We start from the raw sequence: 15913 nt of genomic DNA on the forward strand, positions 1-15913 counted from the left end.
TACAAACACCAAGCTCAATGGCAAAATAAATAAGTTTGTTTGCTTGTTTGGGTTTTACGTCACACAGACACCGTATAGGTCATTTGGCGACGTTCCAGCTTTACTGGTGGAGGAATACCTCAGGTGCCCTTCCGTGCATTATTTCAGGCACCTGAGTATATCCACCGACGTTTCGTAAGCTAGCTGGATAGCAAATAAATAAGTAAATAAATAAAACATTAAAGGTTGGGTCAATATGTAATGCAATATTATAATTTAATGTAACAAAAGAGCAAATGTTTTACAATTTTCAGCCCTTCGGAATAATCTTCTCCTACAAAGTTTCAGACGTTTTATCCAATTTTAATGTTTCAACATAATCCCTCTTAGGTATTTTTTTCAATACCTGAAAAAATGGCCAACAGAATTCTGTTCTGTTCTTGTAGCGATGACCTGCAAGATGATTTGCGTATCTTTTCAGTCTGTAAATGAGGAAAATTTTACAGGGTCCCAAGTCTGGAGAATATGTTGGATGTTTAAGGACAATCATTCATTTTCTCGAAAAAAATTGCAGTTACTGTAGCTCCTTTGTAGATATGGTTACGTTTTCGAAGTCAACTGGCATAAAACAGTAAAACCAGCTTTCATCACAAGTCACAATATTAGAAAAACGGCGATTGTCATATTAAGGAAGCGTTTAGAGTACGTTTTCGAGAGCATTGCACTCGCTCATTCTTCTGGTAAGATATAAGGAAATGGGACATCCGTCTGGTAGTTATTCGCCTAACTGTCAAGTGATTTTTCAGAATCGTATGATATGAACATTTTGATATCCCTGCGATATGGGCTATCTTGAAAAGTCGAAGTCTGGCATCTTTCCCAATGATAATTTTGGAATATTTATCAGTAACCATGGAGCGCTTTCTACCAGCCTTACAGGCATCTTTAATTGACGCGTGCCCATTTTAAATTTATGCATCTACCTCGAAATAGTTGCATAAGATACTTCTTTGTTGCCATAAATATTACAAAATTAATATTCTTATAAAGATTTACAACATATTTTCTTAACTTATCTTGAGCTTTTATGTAAGCCCATATTCCAGAACTTTCAACTGAGCGTTTACCATCCATATTTTACATGCAGTTGCTCGTGTAAGGTATTTTTAAATTTCAATATGATTCTTAAACGGTCGACTACTCACGTGATTTTAATTTGGTAGCATTTGAAAGATAATGCTTTGAATCAAAGCATAGTTTATACAAACACAAGAATCACAATCTAAATTAGAAAATATACTTCACATTGAAATACATATTAAAAAAATCTGGAAACAAGTGATCCCTCGGAAGCATTAATCACAACAAAATTACAAGAGACTTGCAGACCCGGTTTGATTGAGTCTGTGCATGACGGATAATGAATACGTGCAACATCCCATATTAAACCACCCTGTTAAAAAATGAACGTACATCGAACTTCATTACACCTTAATTATTTGCAAATATCAATCTCAATTACAAAATAAAAAAATGGGCTTAAAACAATTGAATTATTATTACAGACATTATAAAACATAAACAGAGCCGATGTCTTTTATACATAAGGCTGTCTGATTGCTTATAGTCACACAGGCTTTAATGTTCCCGTAAGGATTTACAAGGAAGCGCAAAAAGGCATATGTTAAAATCATGTCTTAGATTTAGCACCATCAAAGAAGAGTTTTTCGGTCCCGACAACAGAGGCGTGTGATGCCAAGAATTACTTTTATTCCTTAAAACAAATTTAATGAACCTCTCCTTTCAAAATAGTACATGCAAGTTTCAGATGAAGAAAGGAAACCAATACCTTGTAACGATAATCATGGATCCGTTAAACATCAATGATTCCTCCATCATTACATTGCATGAAGTCTAATATCGTATAGTTGCCACATCTGTTAATTACAAAGACATCGGCCCCTGACCTGATGGCTACACCGCAAGCACACACTGCTCCGCCATTATTATTACAGTATCTGGCATACTCATGAACCTTTTACGTGATGTAAGCATCAAGGTATAAATTTGTTACCGAAAAGTAGTTTTTGTTGTTGAAAACAACAATTTTGTTGTAATAAATGTAAAAACCGGCCGTTCTTATGTTTAATTAGTATTGTTTTATGCATGGGCAATATCTCCCAGTGATATTCTGACCTAGAACAAAAAGTAAAAGTTAACTTTTGAAGTTGAAATATTTTGACTAAGGTATATGTGGACGAGTGTCAACGGTTGCTATCTTGTATTACCGTTATGTCTATTATTGGCCAAATATCATGCAAATAATGCTTAAAATGCATACATTACTTAATAAAATATAAATGTACACCATATGTGTTGATAATAAAAACATAGCTACTATATGAAAATCTTCGTGATAAAAATGTAATATTTTAGTCCAACTTCACGGTTTCAAAGCAATGTCAATTAAGTTTCAATTCTTATAGGCACTAATGTTTAAATAAGATTTAGCCTCAAATATATGTCAATTAAAACTTACCTCTGTCTGATATGCTTTGTTTCTATAAAACATGTGATCAGCGACCAATTGTTGCCCGAAATACCTATACACTATAAAACATGTGATCACTGACCAATTGTTGCCCGAAATACCTATACACTATAAAACATGTGATCACTGACCAATTGTTGCCCGAAATATTTATACACTATAAAACATGTGATCAGCGACCAATTGTTGCCCGAAATATCTATACATTATAAAACATGTGATCACTGACCAATTGTTGCCCGAAATACCTATACACTATAAAACATGTGATCACCGACCAATTGTTGCCCGAAATACCTATACACTATAAAACATGTGATCACTGACCAATTGTTGCCCGAAATATTTATACACTATAAAACATGTGATCAGCGACCAATTGTTGCCCGAAATATCTATACATTATAAAACATGTGATCACTGACCAATTGTTGCCCGAAATACCTATACACTATAAAACATGTGATCACCGACCAATTGTTGCCCGAAATACCTATACACTATAAAACATGTGATCACTGACCAATTGTTACCCGAAATACCTATACACTATAAAACATGTGATCACTGACCAATTGTTGCCCGAAATACCTATACACTATAAAACATGTGATCAGCGACCAATTGTTGCCCCAAATACCTATTCACCATAAAACATGTGATCAGCGACCAATTGTTGCCCGAAATACCTATACACTATAAAACATATGATCACTGACCAATTGTTGCCCGAAATACCTATACACTATAAAACATGTGATCACCGACCAATTGTTGCCCGAAATATCTATACAAACATACCTAATACAATCTAAGTCTAGTGTTGATTTAGATATATACAAATTTTATAAAGCTTATCAAATTTGAAATTATAAAATTCCTGTCTTTACATTTAAATATTTTTAGGAACTATAACGTTCCTTATTTTTAATATAACAAAGTTAAATGAAGTTCTTATACAATTCATCATCGACTCGAGCAGAATCCAACATTTAACATGAAAAGGTAAAATGTTGATTTCGGAAATCTCTGCAGATGTGTTCATACGGCGGTTATCATGGACTATTCAATGTGACATGTAAGTGACATTCCATTTAAAGCGGCGTTTTATTCGTAATTAAAGGAATACGATAAAACAATGGGCGGTACTAAATAAAATGGAATTTTTATAGAGAAATGAGACATTTTAAGCATGCATTCCAAAGACAAGACGTCAAAAGACAAATTTAAAAAGCAGGCAAAATTCAAATAAGAAATACTGGATGCACCCATCTAGGTATATAAATTAAACTAAAAGTATCACAGACAATCTTTCATGTTGAATACTTTTAAGGATAGGAAATACATGTATAACATTTCTGATTGTATGTACGGGGCGATTTTTACGAATTTTTAAATACCAGGGCTGTGCTTCATACAAAGTCCTGAGTGCATCCTAAGTCTCAGTTTATAAAACCAAATAAAGAACTCACTTAAGACCGTTGCAATAAACATTTTTATCTTTACTCAAAAATAAAGACTATAGATAAATGCATCTTCCTAGTAAGAAAAGTTAAGAAATACAATGACAGACCCTTTTATTCACAATGTACAAATGCCACTCAGCATTGCTACTCAGGAATTTTGAGTCATAGAAGTCATAAGTAAGGACATTTTCTTTGAAAGCCCAGGTACCTCATCTCTTAGTATTATAAGTTACCAATGCACACTAACCTTCCGTCCGCAGTTCGCACGTGCGGGTCAGCATGCTAGTAGCAGCGTTTGTATCTATGCAATGCCGAGTGTGTCACCTCAACCTTTATATTACATAACATAAGAATATTGTTCATCTAAACTATATGGTAAAAAACATAAACAAAAATCTTATAAGGAAAATGACATAACATACTTACAAAAAACAAATAAACAAACGATAACACACACACATACAAACACGTACGCACGCACACAAAGAAAAAAATACACACAAAACTACAAACAGCCATTTTATTGATAAATAAAAACTCTGTCTTCAAATTATTAAATAAGATTGCATTGCAGTTGCTTATCAAATAAAAGGCAAACGCAACCTTGTTTCATGCATTTACATCTACAGATGCACAAAAGTGTACCCATTTTAAAACATGTACGTTATAAAGCTTAAAAAGTAATTACTACTTTCAAAGAATTTCGACATTAAAATGTTATGATCCTTAGAATTGAATTGATTTTGATCTTACCGCAACGATTCCAATGCGCTAAAATATTTAAAGATATACAATTTTAAGGTTCTATTGAATACAAACACAGCATATTGATATTCAATTTGTTATTTTAGAATTTCATAATTTTCTACCAGTAAACTTTGCAACAAACACTGCATGTAAAGGCTGACAAATTTATTTTACCTTTTTATCTACAAACTCTGTTATTGTTAATGTGAAAGAAGTACCTCTATGTCTAGGCAAATGTTTTCATTTGTATCTTCCAACTTTGTCAGTTCAGATTTTGTTATATGTATTAGCTTGACAATTTAACCTTATCTCAGTAGTTACCAACACTAGAGGTTTTGTTTGAATCACCTCCATGTATAGGCCAACAATTTTATCTTACCTCTTTATCTACTAACTCTGTTAATACAGACTTTGTAACAAGCACATTGATGTATGAGAAAATCAATTATAGTTTACCTCTTTATTTACCAACTCTGACTTTGTTACATCCACCTCTATGTATACGCCAACAATTTTATTTTACCTCAGTAATAACAAATTTAATTAGTTCTGTATAAAGTACCTCAATGTATAGCTCGACAATTTTATCTTACCTCAGTATTTACTACTTCTGTCAGTTCAGACTTAGTTACAAGCAACTCCATGTCAAAGTTCAGTTTGTCATCGTAGTCATGATCTATTGTAGTTAATCTAAATCTATACTTGATGCTGGAGTTCCAAACATCACCTACCATCAAACTCTAAATAATGTAGAAATAGACTCATGTTCAATACAGATGTATAACTAGATAAAATATAAACTCTTTATTCTCTAGTTAATGTAGAAATTGACATATGTTCATTACAGAAAAGTCAAACATAGTACTCATCAAAGTTTGAGAAGGGTCACTTTTGTAGTCTGCAATTATTATATATTAAGTTTCCACATTGAACAGTTTATGATATATTATGGTTTCTTTTTATATAACCAATGAATTAGTCATCTAAACCGATTAATTGAACTACAACATGAGTGTAAATTGATCTTAGCGGGAAAACTTGAAAATTAGTAAACTGCTTGAACTTTGTAAAAGTAGTATTTTTCTAAAGTCTGCATGGAATAAGTTCAAAATATTGTATAGTGTCCACATATCAGTATTTCCCTTGCGTTTATATAATGTGTATAACACATACTCTTTATTATGGTTTAAACCCCTGTGACACTAAGGCGGCGTTCTCACGGCGTCAAAAGAAAATTCAGAACGCCGAGGTCAGCGCAGTATGATCGCAAACATCGCCGCAGCATCGTAGTGGATTCGCATAGAACGCCGACCAACGGCGCGTATTTTGAGCATGCTTAAAACAAACGCTGTCACTCGACGTTCTGATAAAAGCGCAGTGGGATCGCAGTAAGCACGCCGTAGTAACTCTGTAGGCATCTCCTACAACGCACAAGGGCGCCCTGAAAACCCCGAAAGGGAAAACCAATTTGGGAACCCCGGGTTTTCCCCGGGGTTTACGGGGATTTTGGGGGCGCTCACCGCACAACTTTGTGACGGCGCTTTTAAGACTTACCATTTTAGAGCGGGGAGTGGGGGAAGGGGGCCGAAAAAAACCATGGGGCCCAAAATTATTAAAAGGGATCCCAAACCAAAAAATCCCCCAAATTTAAACGCCCTGGAACTCGCAAATCGCCATATCACCGTTAAAACCCCGGGAATTCATTCATCCAAAAAAAATCACATTTTTTTTGCGAAACCGGGCGGTTTTTAAAACACCCACATCCCAAACGCCCGTAAAACGCACCCATTGTGCGAATTTTCTTTAAACCAATTCCCTTATTTTCATTATTATTTTCTGCTATTTCTTAATTTTTCTTTTGTATAATGAATCCCTTTTCCCCTCAATTCCCTTCCCTTTTTCCTAAAACCCTTTTTTTTACCAAACTTTATCTATAAAAATTAAATCTTATTTAAAAACATTTATTTCATTTTCGCAAAAGAAAAAATATTAATTATTTTAAAAAAAAATTTCTTTAAACATATTTGGGCAAAACGTAAAATCAAGAATTAAAAATTTATTTATAACCTGCAAAGAAATTTTGTGCCCACCCTCAGTAGATATGTGTAATGTTATTTCAACCCTTTAAATTTTTCGAGAAGATTTTACTGTTATTTCAAACTTTATCACGTGGTTTTTCCAGGGTTTTTTTGCTCAATTTTCCCCGGGTTTAAAGTCTAAAAGTGAAAGCTTTCCTTTGCAAAAAATCCCCCTCCAGTAATATAGTACAACCCAAATACTGTACTTGTTCCAACTCAATAATAGCTAACCATTTTTTGGGAAGTCTTCGGATTTGTCTGTAAAATCTATACCACCACATAAGATACATAAGTATGATATATATTTATCATTCTTGTAGAAGAGACATTTCTAGTTTGAAAATGTCGTCCGAGTAAAATCGTTATAACCCATAAAATGCAAGGTGTGTTAACTGGAATGCAAGTTAATCGGGAATTAGAGACTGCTTGGTTTATTGGGTTTACTTATTATGATAACAGAAAGTAATAATTTCTTTCTATGTTCTTGTCTTTATTTTTGGTTTTATTTTTTCTGGGGGTTATATTATCACGAAAAGGGGAAATTGATTTGATGCAAAGGAGAGAGACACAAAACAACATCAAAAACAACCCGGCAGTGGGACGCTTCCTCCCCCGTATAAATCATTTAGCGTACGTGTTTCGATAATCTTTCTATTACCAATTGTATTACTCTTGCCATGTATGTGTATCAGAAGATTTAATATGTCTTGTAAACCATTCATATCACATTCACACCATACGTAATTAAGTATGCCCGGAAGGAATTCATACCTAAATCAATAACTTTTTAAAGTTGTAAACAAATTTTTCATTAAATGATTATACAAATAATATCGTTGATATATTACCTTCCAACCTGCGAAAATGTTATTGCTCAATTTTTCATCTGTTATCCCATCTGCAATGACACCGCATTTCACCTGAAACGAAATGTTTTATCCTTTTATTCAAAGATACTTATATGTACCCAAAACCCTTAGTAGTTGAGTTAGTTTTATTAGGAAATGAACACAATAGCTATTTGTGAACTCTCAAGTCTTCAAAATACAGTGTACAATTTCTTAAAAGCAACACCCTTTAGGTGACAAAGACTTTGATTGTTGTTGACTGGTGTAAGAGAAGTAATATTTATTATAAATTGCTATCCTGGAACGAAATTACACTGCTGTTACAAATAATTAGTGGCTGTACAGTATGCTGCTCTGCAATTGGAATGATTCAATGTATTCATATAGTTTAAAATAATGAAGGTACAAGTTATATATTGTTGTTGTTGCTTTAATCATAACCCGGAGCACTGTACCACAACTTAACATTTAACATGGAATGTATTCAAAGTGTGGACATTTAGACAATACAAGAGTTAAACGGCCCTTTAATCGTATTTACGAACTTTAAGGAACGTATATCAAATATGTATATTTATTATTTATGGCAGATTTATAAACGGTAAAATATTTATCCCCTGATTTTATCTACCTCGTATCCAAGTCGTAATTGATTTAAAGAATCTCCGCTTAATACAAGGTCATCCGGTTTAGATAAATATCCTGTCTCACTCCATTGTGTTCCATTAATATACCTTTTTGAAAGAGATACATAGGACATTATGTCTTTTTTATATATACATAGCATTTTGTTCATTTACATACTTCTCCTTTTGTCCTTTCTTAACAACACAACGTACATTTTCAACACTAAAAACGACAAATGAAATGTTCTTTATATTAAATGTTATACTAATTTACATGAAAACTATCTATTGATTGTGCCGAGGACTACTTTGCTCTATATTAATCAGTTATATTTTAGGAAACGTTCGAACATACAAATGTATATTACATCATATGTTTAGTTGTATTCAAAGAGAAAATAGTAGAGCATCCGAGGTCCGAAAATGATTGATATGTACATAAGTAAATTCACGAAAAATGAAAATATTGAATTTGTAAATCATTGCATTGTTCTATTGTTTCGTAACCGTTTTGCCATTCCTCTTTAAAATAAAATCGTAGAAATTGAAAAATCTCAAAAATAAAAGTATCAAATCAAATAATTATGTAATGAGGTTTTAACCATGTAACTTTGTATGCAGTATCACCAGTCATGACAAATGAACATCTGAACTGAATGTATGGTCTATATATAATTCTGTTATCACTGACGCTGTTTTGTCTGTGTTTTATTTCCGCTATATTGTTGTAGTTCACTGCAAAAACATATATAATAACATTTTAGGTGAGCAATGTAAATAATCATGATTCGATTTCATATAATGACATGGACAATAACTGATTACCTTAAAAAGAAAATATATGTAACAAGATGTTTAATATATACTCTGTCTCCAAAAGAAAACAAAATTTAGATGATGCGTCGGGCTATCTATTAAGTCATTGTCATTGCTAACTTGTGAATTGATTTCCAATGCTTGGTAGCAAAATGTGCTCAATTTATAAACAATAGGGCCTAGATGGCCCTAGTTCGCTCACCTGACCAATCAAACTCATCCGAGGAATTTTTTAGACAAGCATCCTGACAAAGTTTGATGACAATTGAGTCAAACAAGTGACCACTACAGTGTTAACAAAGTTTTTTCTATATGTGGACAGCATGACCTAGTTTTTGATCCCAGGTGACGTATATTTCAACAATACCTAGAAATCTTCAAAACAAACTACCAGACCAATTTCCAGGATATTTGGATAGCAACAGTTGCCACAAGAGTGTGAACAATATTTTTCTATTTTTAGCTCCTGTGACTAGTTTTCATCAGAGATAACCCATGTTTATACTCAATTGAGCAGTTAACTAGACATCATCCTGACAAAGTTTGATGACGATTGAGTCATAAATGTGACCACTAGAGTGTTAACAACATGTTTCCATATTTGGGCGGTGTGACCTAGTTGTTGACCCCAGGTGACCCATATTCAAATATACTTGACCTAGAAATCATCAAAACAAACTTTTTGACCAATTTCAAGGATATTTGGATAACAACAGTAACCACTAGAGTGTTAACAAGTTTTTTATGACCAAGTTTGATGATGATTGAGCCAAAAATGTGACCGCTAAAGTGTTAACGAACAAATGTGGACGGACGACAGACGACGGACAATGGCCGGCGAAGACGGACATTCAACGATCTAAAAGCTCATCCAGAGCAAGCTAAGGTAAGCTAAAAAAAGGTTAACATTCTGTTAAATGTAAATTTTCATTATGGTATTCAGTTCAAACTTACAGCGACCGAACTTTTTATGGCGTGATTAAAAATTTTATCCAAAACATATCTCATACATGTATAATTGAATATTAACAAATCATACAATATGTTGAACTAAGTTACTCGTATATAGATATGCCTGTATGTTATATGTTATTACATCTGCTTGCAGATATAATAAAGGGTATCACTATGTGTAAATATATATCAATCAATCACAGAAACATGTACCTTGATTATGGCATGAAAAAGTTTTGTTTTCTTTGCAATTTAAGTTCTCCTGTGTGAAAAATAGTTTACTAAAACATAAAGGAATACGTAAGGTAAGCCTATAAATTGAAATATCAAACTGTATTTTCCCACCACATTTTCTTGCATAAAGGTAACTAGTACAATACTTTTCAATGTAGTTACGATAATTATCATGGTTTTTGTCAACAAAGCAGAGGTTTAGCCTGACTGGGACATTTTTAGGTGTGGTATCCTCTCTGAAAATATAAATGTATTCTTTGTTCCAGTAATAAAATAAATATACCCCAATAATCCATCTTGTACGAAAGGATGAATTAATTCAACAATAGATGAATCAACCATGTTTAGCCTCTCGGTGATGTTAAATCTAATACTTGAAATGAATGACAGGCCGGTAATTTAGAATTTTTAATTGAAACTTTCCGCCTAAGTTTGCATACGTTTTGACAACGCTATATCCATTTGCTGCTATAGATTTCTATATTTGGTACTGTTTTATTAGTATTTTTGCTGCAGTAAATCGTACGTGATGACTTGATTTTTGTACTACCAATAGAAAGGTTGATACACCTTGTATGTCATTTTTGATGTACTGTCCACCTGTATGACTGGCAAGCTGAAAAGAAGATTTATTTGTCATTATTTTCAGTAATAAGCATTTGTTTGTTTTGATTGCCGATTAGTTTGTACCTGCGTTCTCAACAAAGTTTAAATGATATGAAACAGTATAATCTAGTTGCATTCTGATAAAAGGTTTAAAAAGATCTTTAAAAAATATTGAAAACATGTTTTTCTTTAAATTGTTGAGTTACTAATTTTGCTTGATACTTACAATCTGTATATATTCTATCTGCAATAAAATTAAAAATAAGATTTTAAGACAAAAGTTTAACTATTAAGATGCCATACATATATACTATATAAGGACAACCGTCATCATTTACAACAATCGTTTGTTTCTAAACATTGCCATTTAACAGGTTTGATATTGTTGACAATTATGTTTAATCATTGGCTAGAATTCATAAATGAAAGAATCTGTTCGATATAATTAACCTTTTCATGATCTTAGAATATGAAAACAGAAAACAAAATTAGTTATATGCCTTTGAATTTGATTTCCATTCATTATGAAATGACTTTATCCGTAGTCAGATTTAAAATGTCAATATGTCATTATGTAAATAGAGAAAGCATACCGAAACATATGTAAGTACTGTAGTGAATGTTGCTGTCATAATCCCTTACAAATCTGTATAGTAAGTGACCATTACAAGTTCTCATTTCCACAGTGAAATTGCTAATGCATTCATCAGTGTGATTCAATATGCAAGCTTTCATTGTAATAACATCCTCGCCTATTTCTGCTATATCCACGTGTTTCTCTGATGTGAAAAATATATCCGTTTTAACAAATAATATATTTACAACTGGCAAATGCTTGTTTTTCTTCCTACCACAAAGCTACGGCATGAACACTGAGTTAGTTTTTATTATTTCCTTTGCCAAGATGCTTATCTCGAATGACATGTTCAGTACGATAAGTATATCATTACTGAAGATTAAAGGCACGATTGATTCATTGTAAAGTAACTTGCAAAAGAAAATAGAATTATTTTAAAATACCTACCATTTAACATTGCAAGCGTACTATTTGGCCATTTTGAGCAACCTTTGTCTAAACTTCCTTTCCAGGGAATCTGCACGTGACCTCCCCAAAATGTGCTGTTGTACCAGTCATTAAAACCAACATACCAATTGTAATAAGCTTTGTTGCCAATATTATGCACGTACTCCAAGTTTTCACAATTCATATTCTCTGTAAATACGTAAAGCGATACAATGATTGTACTCAATTATCTTATTTTATTGGCAAAGGAAAAGCCATGGTGTTTTTTTTTATATGTCGATATGCAATCAATATAGATTATACTGTAGTTAAAAAAGTAGATCGGCACAATAGATAAAGTTTGTTCAAGTTCGACCATGATATGATGTGCTATCTCAAGAATTGTTAAGGGAGCATTAACAGTAAAGGGCGTCCTCTTGACCAAAATGCCTAAATGGTTTTCTCGGCATCATTAGAAAATAAATATAAGATCAGTATTTAACAAACCTGTTGAACTGGACATTGAGGCAGCAGAGATAGTCAGAACATTTAATTTTATGTGATTCGTTGTTCCATCAGTTGTTGATAAGGCTTGATACAATCCTGTTGATAGAAATGAGTTTGCAATTCCATATATTATTGTTTATTTTCTTGCGAAACTAAGTTCATACACAGACAAAAGTTAAAAGACGTTTTCGATACAACACAGTTAAAAAAACGCTGTCCATGCGGGAATGGCTTTTCACAATCCTTCTGTACGATAGTTTGGTATTTTATTCTTGAACTTCAGAAAATTTGAAAATTATTCCACCGGAGTTTAAGCAAGCAAGAGTAAAATAAGGATAAGGGCATGATACTCCTCTCAGATGAGGCTTATTTACTTTGTCAGAACATCCAAACTTTCTGCTTTATCATAAAAGTTTTCCATGTTATGACAAAATTATGACACAAGTTCATGGACAGCATGTGCACTGAAAATTCTAGCCTTAGTTACATAAACGGAACATAAAATATGATAAACAAGATCAACAAAGAAAGGCGGCGTTCAATGAATGCAACCCCCACACGAACCAGCAACAAGAACCAGTGGTCAGGAGCCCAGGCGGACCCAAACAAAAACAGGACAGGACACAAGGCAGAGCACGGACAGGCCAATCACCAGAACAATAAACAAACTGTATTTGATAAGGAATTCAAAGAAAACAAATAAATGATTGAATAATAGGCCCACGAAGTCAAAGGGCTCAGGGGAAGGGCACAGGAGACCCGGGGAAGGGGGGGACATTAAAGAAATAAGACTAGGGGCAAAAGAAAAGATACTTACCTTAGACGAGAAAAGAACAAGGGTAACAAGCAAAAGTGTCACCAAAACAGTATGAAACAACATAGACATACATCTGAGGAACACAGAGGGGCGCCGCATTGGAAAGGTCGGCAGCACAATTACTGGTGGGGAGTTTAAACCGGTTAATGGTGCATCAAACCTCACTCTTAGCCCGACCATCTCCCTATAAACGAGACAGTGTGTAAAATGAATCCCAGCCAAGTGAAATTCTAACAGTTGTTATAGTTTCAAAAGGTTAAATAAGTAAATCACAAAAATGATCATGTAGAAACATATAAAACTAAACCCAATGACCATAACTAAAGTACTAAATGTCCCAAAGGAAGACAGAGCAACAAGAAAATCGCCTACAAGGGCCCGACGAAGCAAGGCAGAAGACGAACATTAAGACAATTCAGTCCCAAAGGGCTCTAAGAACTGTCCATCATAGAGTCTCCCACTTGGTTCGTCTGATGTAATCAAAAGAGGAAAGCGTAGTGTCCAACTGTAAAAGGGTTGAATACTATGCATGCAGTATGTCTTAAAATAGTAGGGTCATAACCTCTTTTAATAAGAATAAAATTTTAATGATTTTATTAAAAACAGCAGAAAATTACCATGACCCAAAATCTTACGAAGTTTGTAAATCACATCGCCACAAAAAACAGGCTGGCTAATCCGTTGTCGCAGAAGAGTTTTTAAATCACTATTGAATTTTTAAATTAAATCAAAATTACGATTGTAAAATTTTGTAAAATATTTCCGTAATATGAAGTACAGAATTTAGCAGTATTGCAGGGTCAAGTTGTTGGAGTATTAGACTGACTATCTAAGTCAGAGACCACTTTGTGGTAATTAAATATGATGTTTCTAACAGATTTCTTATATTTATAGCAAATAATAGGTATATCCGAGTTTTAAAGACTTCATCCTCCTAATGCCTTCAGCACTTTGATAAGTATTAATTTGACATGTTTAAATGCATTTCATTTAATGTTAAACACTTACAAATAAACGATTAAGACCAAATTCGTTTACCCCATTAGAATAATAATCACATCACATAATGAACGAAGGAATAATAATTGCTATCAAGATCGACACTACAAAATGAAACAATGGTTAAAATTTAAGAAATTCACTAACCTATTTTGAAGCAGCAAACAATCAAAATAAAATGTAAGACATGAATACTTTGCACTTTCTTTGAAGACATTCTGTCTCAATTGTCCGCTGTGGTTTAATAGTAATCTAGGCGTTCCAATAACCTTTATATCTATCTTAAAATTTATGATCAATATTTTCATCTAGGGTTTTACAGTTTCTACTTTACTTTTTAACGACATTGAAAGTTGGTTAACAAAAATGCATTCATAAATAATGCATGTCAATTAAAAGAGCAACTGCACTTATTAAAATATGAAATGTTGATGCCCCGCTTAAAGGAGCTCTATTGAGGCTTAAAAGCAAAAAAAACCATAAAAAAATTGAATTTCTAGCTAGCCCTTAAAATTGTCAAAGCTACAACAAAAGATAATGTAAAAATATGCTCAAAATTAAACGGAAACTCGACTTTTAGGGCCATTCTTACCACGATTATAGTAAATGATGATTTTGGGTAAATTGATTGAGGGAATGATCTGCACAAATTATTGGTCCAAACCTACATCTAGTGGTACATACATCTCTGACAAAATATTTCTAGTCCCGTCATTGTAGCCTCAAAACGTATTGGAGACCCATTAATCCGATGGGATGTTCGAAATGTATTGCTTATTTCTATCTGGAGACTTCAAATTTCAAGTCAGCTCAAAAGTGTTCATTTAATGCCCTCGAAGTACTCCCCGTGGCTAGAAATGCAAAGTTTCAGCCGATGTATTCACTTCTTGGAACTTCACGAACTGTAAATTTGGCATCTCCTCCAATGATATCCTTTATTTTGAAAACGATTTCGTTACGAGATGCAGATTTTGGCTTACCTGATTTTTGTGCATTTTTGATGCACTCTACACCAGACTCAAATTTCTTTTTCCATCGCCTAAATGTATCATAAGACACACAAGAAGGCCCATAAGCAGTAGAGAGTTCAGTCATCAACTGCTTCAAAGAGCAACCCAGTTTTGAGCGAGCTTTGATGTAAGCCCGTATTTCATTTTTTTGTCGACGCTTCTACCAACCATTTTTACTACAGTGGTCAATGACTGCGTGCATTTTAATGGCACATTGTACATTTATACACCGTTGTGTAGGTATTGAATTACCCTATACAGGTATATTGTCCCACGTGGATCTCGAGATAGAGGACAATAAGCAATTCTTTTCGAACAGCCCTCGTACATTAGATCACTGGCAGTAGCTTGTATTCATTGGAAAACTAATACCTTTACTTATTAAACTAGGAGACCTTTATGGTCCAAATATTGTCTATCTTTAGAATATAACAAATACCAACTGCTTATAAATAATCTTGAAATAAATATTGGGAGAGGTAGGGGTGGGGAGGTCTACCGTTATTTAAAGTATAAAGTATAAAGAATCCTATTTTAGAGCAAAGATATCAGTAATTTAAGAAATGTTCTACAGAAGTACAAAAGCCTAAAAATATAAGAATTTCTTAAATAGATCAGCCGGGGCATTTAAATTTATAGATATATAAAGATAATTATACGAATGTTTGTAAA

General features: G+C 33.3%; 2 protein-coding genes across 2 annotated transcripts in view; both read right to left on the bottom strand.

The window, feature by feature from the left end:
* Positions 1-1860: 1860 nt before the first annotated feature.
* Positions 1861-15913, bottom strand: part of LOC132728093 (uncharacterized) — a 35279-nt gene continuing 21226 nt past the window's right edge. Inside the window, exons 7-11 of the mRNA XM_060713704.1 lie at positions 5337-5483; positions 4750-4767; positions 4244-4326; positions 2519-2582; positions 1861-2014 (exon numbers count right to left, since the gene is read on the bottom strand). Of these exons, the coding sequence (XP_060569687.1) occupies positions 4279-4326; positions 4750-4767; positions 5337-5483 (213 nt within the window). The 3' untranslated portion in view covers positions 1861-2014; positions 2519-2582; positions 4244-4278. The remainder of the gene's footprint in view (positions 2015-2518; positions 2583-4243; positions 4327-4749; positions 4768-5336; positions 5484-15913) is intronic.
* LOC132728090 (uncharacterized) lies at positions 10498-14504 on the bottom strand. The gene is made up of 5 exons (XM_060713701.1): positions 14379-14504; positions 12416-12511; positions 11930-12118; positions 11499-11684; positions 10498-10535 (listed from the first exon to the last, which is right to left on the bottom strand). Exons 1-5 carry the CDS (start codon positions 14446-14448, stop codon positions 10498-10500), a joined length of 579 nt encoding a protein of 192 aa, XP_060569684.1. The 5' UTR covers positions 14449-14504.

The sequence above is a fragment of the Ruditapes philippinarum genome, unplaced genomic scaffold, assembly GCF_026571515.1.
Source record: "Ruditapes philippinarum isolate M1 unplaced genomic scaffold, ASM2657151v2 ctg5901_1_1_1_1, whole genome shotgun sequence".
NCBI lineage: Eukaryota > Metazoa > Mollusca > Bivalvia > Venerida > Veneridae > Ruditapes > Ruditapes philippinarum.

Excerpts from the sequence above, each read along its gene's own strand:
- LOC132728090 (XM_060713701.1), bottom strand. The coding sequence starts at position 14,448 with ATGTCTTCAAAGAAAGTGCAAAGTATTCATGTCTTACATTTTATTTTG. Across the intron at positions 12,512-14,378 it reads TGTTTGCTGCTTCAAAATAG|GATTGTATCAAGCCTTATCA; the intron begins GTTAGTGAATTT and ends TTCTATCAACAG. Across the intron at positions 11,685-11,929 it reads TACGCTTGCAATGTTAAATG|AGAAACACGTGGATATAGCA; the intron begins GTAGGTATTTTA and ends TTTTCACATCAG.